The following is an 8,680-nucleotide window of genomic DNA, read 5'->3' on the forward strand; positions in this document are numbered from 1 at the left end:
CCAGATGCCCAGGGGACATCTAAGAGGCAGCTAGTCTGGGCAGTTGTCCATGGAGTAGGATTGCCCTGAGCTCTACAGTCCCTCAGCCCCCAACCCCAATCACAGTGATAGCCAGAAGTGCCACCACAATGTCCGCAGCGCTCTCTAGGGCACGGTACCACCTGCTGAGACCCAGTGATCTAGAGCCACCTTCTCATCACATTGTATACGAGAAGCTGAGGCCCAGAGAGGCTGAGGGACTCGCCTGGACCTGGGGCGGGTGGCAGAGTTGGGGCCAGGGCTCCCAGGCGAGTGCTCAGCCAGGCTCCTCCCCGGCAGCGCCTCAGCGTGCAGAATGTCATCTACGTGCGGGGCTGCACCAACGCCGTGCTCATCTGGTTCATGGACAACTACACCATCATGGCCGGCCTCCTGCTAGGCATCCTGCTCCCTCAGGTGTGCTGGTCCCCACCCCCCGCCACCCCCCGCCACCAGGGAGGGGAGCTAGAGGTGGGGATGGTGTAAGCAGGCTGTGGCTTCAGATGATGTGTGGCTTGGTGATTACAGAGTGCAGAGTAGGCAAAGGGCTGGGGTGAAGAAGGCTCTTGGGCCAGCCACCTGGGCTCACCCTGGGAGGGCTGGAGGGCTGGAAGGAGGGGGTGAATGGCCTAGAAAGTGAGTGACATAGCTGGGGGGCGGGAATAGGAATTGCAGAATGGAGGGTCTCTGGGATTTCCCGGCAGGCGCAGAGGAGGGCCCGGGCTGGGGCCATTGGGGTAGTGGGGGCTAGGGACTGCCGGAGAGGGCCACCCAGATGGCCAGCAGGCTCTCACCCGCCCTGCCCCTTCTCCTCAGTTCCTGGGGGTGCTGCTGACATTCCTGTACATCACCCGGGTGGAGGACATCATCACGGAGCACTCTGTCACCGATGGGCTCCTGGGACCCGGCACCAAACCCAGCGTGGAGGCAGCAGGCACGGGGTGCTGCATGTGCTACCCCAATTAGGGCCGTGGCCTGGGGCGGCAGCTCCAGAAGGACCGTGACAGGGCAGCTCTGCGCAGACCACGTCGTGGGGGCCAGATAGGACTGTGGCCCCTCTCTCCACATTCGGCACTGACCAAAGCCCCGGCTGTGTTTGCTCAGGGCTCCCAGGCCACCGCCTGTCCGGGGGGCCGAGCCCCTCCCCAGCTGCGGAATTCTGCGCGTGCCCACCCTGCTGGGCATGGGGAACAGGGCACCCCTCCTTCAGGCTCCGGCTGCTGGGGAAGGGGGAGCTTGGCGCTGGGCTCCGGACCCATTTCATTTCTAGTAGTGCCTTGGCCTTGGTGTTTGTGCCCCTTTGAGGGCAGTTTTGTGGTGATTTGTAATCGGGGAGGGAGGAGAGCATGTGTGCCCCGAGGTGAAGGAGCAGAGGGGAGGGGTGCAGACCCCAGGCCCCGGTCCTTCGGCCGCACCCTGAGGCCACGTTGGGTCCGTTTCTCAGCCTCCCGGGTACCTTGAGCCCTCCCCAGGGCTGCTGCTTTGTTGACCCTGTTTTGTACCTGATTTTTATAACATTCATTTTGTACACAGTTAACAGGAGTTTCCAACTAATCACAGCTAGCTGGTCCCCCCATTCCTCTTCTCCCTCCAAGCCAGTTTATTAATCAGACAATAAAGGCATGATTTTTTTTTTTTTCTGTTTTTTTGTTTGTGCTGTTTGGGTCGAGAGTGAGGAAGACCTCAAGTTGGGCTTGGAAACCCCTCGTTGGTGCAAAGATTGAAGGGGAGCCACCCTGAGACCAAGATTTGGGACAGTTTGGGACACTGAGGCCCAGGAGGATCAACCGAGGCTGCCTGTTCCCGGCCTGGAATGGCCTCTCTCATCCTTTGGTTTGTGGGCTGGGCCTGGAGCCTCCTGTGCCCATCCTTCCTGCCAGGAATTCACTTGCGGGAAACCTCAGGGAAAGAGGCAGAGATGACAACCTATTTTACAGATTGGGAAACTGAGGCCAAGCCACAGTGGCATGAGTCTTCTCTTCCGGGAAGTGGGGCAGATGGGAACTAGGAAAGTCAGGGGTCCGGGAAGGAGCAGTGCCCACAGATCCACCCTCGACCTTTGGGCTGTAGAATTGGAGTGACTTTGGACTGTAAACAGCCCATTGTTCCAGGGCCTGGGGTGGGGCTGGACGGTGCTCACTGCCTAGCAAAGGATGGTGCTGGCCGCCCCCTGCTGGAGACGGCAGGACCTGCGTGGATCAGTCCACCCAAGCCTTCCTGCCCCAAGACTTGAGTTCTAGATTTGCTGTGAGGTTCTTAGTAGCCAGGGCAATAGAAGTAAACAGCATGAGCCCCAAACATGAAGAATTCAATTTAAGAGTGTTAAAGGAACTGCCCATCACACCCACAAGAGGTAGGATGCCTGGTTGGCCATATGTACAAGCCTGCATTGTCTGATGTGTAGGAAAGGGCAGAGAGGGAATTTTTTTTTTTTTTTTAAGGATAGAGTAATGCAACAATAGCAAGCACATCAGTGAGCACACTCTGTCTCAGGAACTTGTCTAAACATAGATATTAACTCCTTTAATCCTTACAACTGTATGTGGTAAATCCTGTTATCTCCATTTTATTGGTGGAGAAACTGAGGCATATTGTGGTTAAGTAACTTGCCCAAAGCACACGGTTGGTAAGTGACAAAGCCATGATGTGAACCTGGGTAGAATCTCCCTGGCATGCAGCCCCTCTGCTCTACTGATTCTGTTGCCTCGTATGGACACATGGTACTAAGCGTGCAAAACCTGGGATGGCTGTTACTGTAGCTGTCCCCATGGGGTGGCCATTGCAGCCGCTGCTGGAGCCTCTGCCTGGTCCCCATTTTGGCCAGTGCATTCAAGGCCAGGTCAAACTCTGTGTCTGGCTGGTGGCCTCGTGGCACTCTGGCTCTGGCTGTTCTCTGAGGATTCTCTCTGTGCTCAGAGGGTGTGGCAGCTGCCTTTGGGACAGCAAGATGGCAGAGGCACCGAAGGGATTGGGACTGCACTGAGTCTGCTTATCCAAAGTCACTTTACCCTGCAACCTGGAAACCTCTGGTCACCTTGTCCTCGCTCTTCTCACCACCACTCACCAGCACCCCTGTACCTCCCACTGCTGCTTCTATGCACCAGGGATCACAGGTTGGTGCCCACATGTGGCTGAGTGCCGTGGACACTTAGCTCTTCTTTTTTTTTTTTTTTTTTCCAAACCTCAGCCACTCACCTCTCCAGAAAACAAACGGAACCCATGGAGAGGCCTTCCCTTCTCAGTCCTGTGGTTGGGATGCCCCTGCTTTGTACCCTTTGTGCTTCAAAAGCAGTTACATCATCCTGACCCCTTGTCACACAAGGATGGAAGAATGACCCTCACAGTGAGTCATTTTCCCTCTCCGTGGCACACACAGAAAATGATGATATCAGTGCAGCCCACAATATTTGTGAAGCTGAGGGAGATTTGTAGGCTTTGATTTTGGACTTTTTTGGTTCTAATATATTTATAAGAAAAACAAAACAATAAAACGCATTAAGGAAGACTGGGTTAGTATAAAAATTCCAAATAGTATTCTCCAAACTTTGTTTTAACAGTATATTGAGGTATATTCAACCTAAAATAAGCCACACATATTTAACGTGACAAATATATCACTAGTCAAACCATCATCACGATGGAAATAATGAACAACCCCACCATGCTAAAGAAATTTCCTCTTGCCCCTTGGGGATTCCTTCTTTATAGGCCTTCTCACCACCCGCTAACCCATCTCCAGGTGACCATGGATCTGCTTTCTGTTTCTATACATTATATTTTCCAAAATTTTATATAAGTGGATTCATACAGCATGGACTCTTCTTTTTGTCTGCCGTTTTTTGCTTAACGTAATTATTTTGAGTTTCATTCATTTCCTAGCACAGATCACTAGTCCATTCCTTTGTATTGCTGAGTAGTATTCCTTTGTATGGCTTTGCCATAGTTTATCCGTTCACCTATTGATGGACATTTGTGTTGTTTCCAGGTTTGGGGTTGTTTTTAATACAAATAAAGTTGCTATGACCATCCATGTACCTGTCTTTGTACAGATATATACTTTCATTGCCCTTGGGTAAATATCTAGGAGTGGAATAGCTGGATCATATATAGGTAAGTGTATGTTTAGGTTTATATTATAAGAAACTGCCAAAGTATTTTCCAAAGTGGTTGCATGATTTTATATCCTGACCAGTAGTGTAGAGTGTGTTCCTCTACATCCTTGCCAGTATTTGGTATGGCCAGTCTCTTAAATTTTGGTCATTATAATGGGTGTGTGGTGATAAATCGTTGTGGTCTTACTTTGCATTTCCTTTTTTTTATGTGTGTGTATATATATCTATATATCTATGTTTATTTATTGAAGTATAGTTGATTTACAATGTTGTGTTTCAGGTATACAGCACAGTTACATATCTATAACTGATAATATATTGGTAATATAATATAAATATATTCTTTTTAGATTCTTTTCCCTTATAAGTTATTACAAAATATTGGGTAGAGTTTCCTGTGCAGTATAGTAGCTCCTTGTTGGTTATCTATTTTATATATAGTAGTGTGTGTATGTTAATCCTAACCTCCTAATTTATCCCTCCCCCACCCCTGTCTTTGAGAAGATGACCCCTTCTTTGGGTGACCTCTCTCCACTGTCCCACAGAATCAGTCAAGTAACAGCTGCCCCCCTTTTTCATGCTTGTTGTGCATCAGCTCCATGCTCATCTATTTTCACCTATAATGATGGTCCATAATAACCATGTTATAGAAAACGGAACTGGGATCAGAAGGGTGGAGGAACGTGCCTAGGGTCCCCCATCTAGTAAGTGGTACTGCCAGGATTTGAGAACATGTCTGACTCCAAGGCCCTTGCTCCCCCACCTGCTAGCCTGGCATTGGAGGTCCTACCTACCATTCTGGCCTCATCCGTGACCCTTGCTCCTGTCAGCAGGGCTTACCCAGTTCATTCTTAGCTCGCACGGTTCTACCTGTCATCTCATGAGAAAGATCCAGCTCTCAACTCTTCCACGTTCCCATTCCCCATCTCCTTTGAGTTTCACTTCAATTCTGTGTGTGGAAAGACTTATTTTTATGATTACGTATTTTGCAGGTGGAGAAAACTGAGGCCAGACTAGTAAATTGTATACCAAGTGGCACCACCAGCAACCCCAGAGCCTGGTTTCTTCCAAGCCTTCCCTGCCTACCATCCGCCTGGGGCCTGGGACGTGCACAGCAATATGGGGCTGCTGGTTCCCGGCGCTGGCTTCCCACAGTCTGAGCCCTTGGAGGGAGCCTGATTTGCAATCCTGAGAGCCCAGAAAGGCAAAAAGCACGTCTCCTGGCATGGCTGCATATTGCCACTAGGTGGCGCTGCCGCCCCGCGGCTTGGCGCCCAGAACGCAAACTCCACCCCCCCGCCCCACCCCGACCAGAGCCCGGGCCGGCGCTGTGGCTGCCGCCGGAGTGTGCCCTTCAGACCGTACCCCAAGGAGCGGGCCAAAAGGTGAGGCTAAAATACTCTAGGTATCTGCATATAGTAGGCACTCAATAAGTGATCGTTAACTGGGAAACGGAGGCTGGATACTAACAGTAGGTTACTATTATTGACTGTCCCCAGGTGGCTGTGTGGTGTGCGTGTGTGTGGGCCTCGGAGGTACACCATGCTTAGCACATTCTAGTCTTCATCCTCGTTAGTCGTCACAGCAGTGAGGCAGGTGCTTTATTCCCGTTTTGCGGGTGAGGAAACTGGGGCTTAGGTCGGTTCGTGGAATAGAGGGAAGAACCAGGATTTGAAGCGCTCTGCCCACATCCTGTCGGGATCACCTGTTGGTCCAGTGCCACCTCCTCGCCCGCCTCAAGCGGGAGCCCGGGGTGAAAGCCCGCGCTACCCTGCTCAGCCAGCACAGCCTCAGCCCCCAGCATCCTGCGACCACCAGAGGGAGGCCTCGGCCTTCGGACAGCCGCAGAGGGGCCTCGAATGAGGCTGGGAGGGTGGCGGAGCAGTGGGGCAGCTGGGCCCTGGAGGGCAGCTTCTGGCTCTGGAAGGAGGACAAGCACCTCTGCCCGGCGGGTCGCCGTGGGCTGACAGGAAGCCATGCAGGTCCACTTGTTGCTCTGTGAGGGCTCCGCAGCCAGCCCTGCCCCAAGCCCTTGCCCCGGCCCTGAGCAGGCCTGAGCAGGCCGTGTGGACGAGCAACCATCGTAACATAGCGGCCACCGCACGTATTATCTATAATATTTTCCTGATCTGTTTTGCTGTTATCCGTCTCGCCCACTGACCCGCTGACAGGCGTGATTTTGCCTGCTCCGTGCACTGCTGTCTCCCCGGCACTCAGCGCGGGTGGTGGAGCGTGGTGGGTGCTCAGTGAGCAGGCGCTGGCGGAGGGAACGGAAGTGGCCCAGAGCACGGGGCACCTGCGCTGGGCGGGGCTCCGGGACTCAGTGGGCCCGTTGTAACCCACATGTGAACCCCAGAGAGCCAGGCTTGGCGTGTTGCCCTGCTCCGCAGGCTGTCAGCCTGGTCAAATCTTTGTGCCCCAGAGAGCCTCTCTCGTCTCCTCTCCAGAGGAGCATCTAAGGGTTTCCAGGTGTGGTGGCTCAGGGGGTGGCCATGCAATGCCACCTGTTGCCCTGTCATGGCTGTATCGCCCCCTCCTTCTCCCTGCTCCTTTCCTCCATCTGCCAAAGTGAACATGCCATGGCTGCCCCTCCCCCTTCCAGTATCCAGTGAAAACCCCAGTGAAATCGCTGCAAATAGAAAAATGTCTGCATCAACTTAAGAAACTAAGCCTGTACTTGAGGCAGCTCTTGTAGCAGCTTCTAGCAAGGACCCAGACTAAGACGCCATTGGTGAGGGCCTGGATGGGGTTTTTATGACTAGCCTTTGCTGTCCTCCCTCCAAGGTGATGCTCAAGAGCCTCTGGCAGTGAAGGCCCCTTTAGAATCATTTGGACCCTGCTGGCAGCAAAGATGGGTCTCAGAAACTGAATCGCTTGCGAAGAGCGACCCGAAGCCTCCTGCGCCATGTTGCCTGGAGAACTAGAACAGGGTCTCACACCCAGAAGGGCAACCAGCACGTGGAGAATATTGGCCAGGGCTTGGCTGGGTACCACATAGCCCAACATCTTCCACCTTAGATCTGTGAGGAAGATTCCATCTGGGTCTGGGGCCCTAAGTGGGAGCTGGGACAATCCATGCATCCAACAAAGGCCCATAGAAAGAACTCTTCATTAGAGGAAAAGTCACCAGGAAAAAAAAATGGGCCTATGAAAAAAGATGCAGCCAAGGGGAAAGGAGGACGAGAGGGCAGGGGCTGTATCTTATAATCACTGTAGCTCTAGCACCTCACAAGACACACACAGATGCTCAATAAATATGTCAAATGAATATGTGACTCAGAGTATAACCTTCCTCAGCAATAGATTTTACCAGCAAAGTTAGAAGATTTGTACTTTAGGCTCTATATAAGGTACAAGAGAATAGAGCTTCTATTAAATTAGGGCAATTCATGGGAGGAGACAATGGTAAACAAAAAATACAGGAGCCGAGTTACAATTTGCATTGGTTGCAATAAATAGTAGACCTGAAAGTGCAAAAATCAAATGAGAGGTACAAAGGACCAGATGGAGAGGCATTCCCAGGAAGCAAAGGAAAAGGGTAAGGTCAAAGCATTATGAGAACAAACAGGGACAAGGGCCACAGAAACCTCATCCGAGGGACAGGCATTCTCTGCCTCCCACCAGACAGACAGACACACACACACACAAACAAAAGGAAAGGGAGGCAGTAAAGTTATAAAGGAAGTAAATTCTTGATTAAAAAAGAAAAAGATGCAGTAAAGTTAAAAATGTGCGATTATGGCACTTCTTTCACTTTCTCCAGTGCTTATAGAGAAAGTGATAATATTTATGAGTTCTCTAGGTAAAGGGAGGAGGCACCCAGGCCCTGGGCTTCGGGGACCAGAATCTCGGCTGCCTGTGGCCCACCCATGGCACATGGGTGAGCCCTAGACATGCACGTAGGTGCACTAGGAATGGTGACCAGGATGTCCATTGCAGTGCTGTTTGTAATAGTGAAAAATGGGAAACCGCATGAGTGTTTGCCAAAAGGGAGCGAATCCCTACCAGGTGGTATGTTCTTCCAGTGGAATATTATACAGCACTTCAAGTGAAGGAACCAAAGCTTTACTTATCAGAGCTTAAGAATGCAATGGTGAATGGAAAAGCTAGCTGCATAATGATACATAGAATACGAAGTCATTGTATTTTTTTAATTTACTTTTTTATACAGTAGGTTCTTATTTGTCATCAATTTTATACACTTCAGTGTATACATGTCAATTAATTCGCCCAGTTCATCACACCACCATCCCCACCCCCCTGCGGCTTTCCCCCCGCTTGGTGTCCATACGTTTGTTCTCTACATCTGTGTCTCAACTTCTGCCCTGCAAACCAGTTCATCTGTACCATTTTTCTAGGTTCCACACACATGTGTTAATATACAATATTTGTTTTTCTCTTTCTGACTTACTTCACTCTGTATGACAGTCTCTAGATCCATCCACGTCTCAACAGATGACTCAATTTCAATCCTTTTTATGGCTGAGTAATATTTCATTGTATATATGTACCACCTCTTCTTTATCCATTCATCTGTCGATGGGCATGTA

General features: G+C 50.9%; 1 protein-coding gene across 1 annotated transcript in view; it reads left to right on the forward strand.

Moving 5' to 3' along the window:
• TSPAN15 (tetraspanin 15) overlaps positions 1-1,651 on the forward strand; it is a 2,788-nt gene extending 1,137 nt beyond the window's left edge. The window contains exons 2-3 of the mRNA XM_028481474.2: positions 227-435; positions 835-1,651. Of these exons, the coding sequence (XP_028337275.1) occupies positions 227-435; positions 835-984 (359 nt within the window). The 3' untranslated portion in view covers positions 985-1,651. The remainder of the gene's footprint in view (positions 1-226; positions 436-834) is intronic.
• Positions 1,652-8,680: the final 7,029 nt, after the last annotated feature.

The sequence above is a fragment of the Physeter macrocephalus genome, chromosome 20 (genome assembly GCF_002837175.3).
Source record: "Physeter macrocephalus isolate SW-GA chromosome 20, ASM283717v5, whole genome shotgun sequence".
NCBI classification, from domain to species: domain Eukaryota; kingdom Metazoa; phylum Chordata; class Mammalia; order Artiodactyla; family Physeteridae; genus Physeter; species Physeter macrocephalus.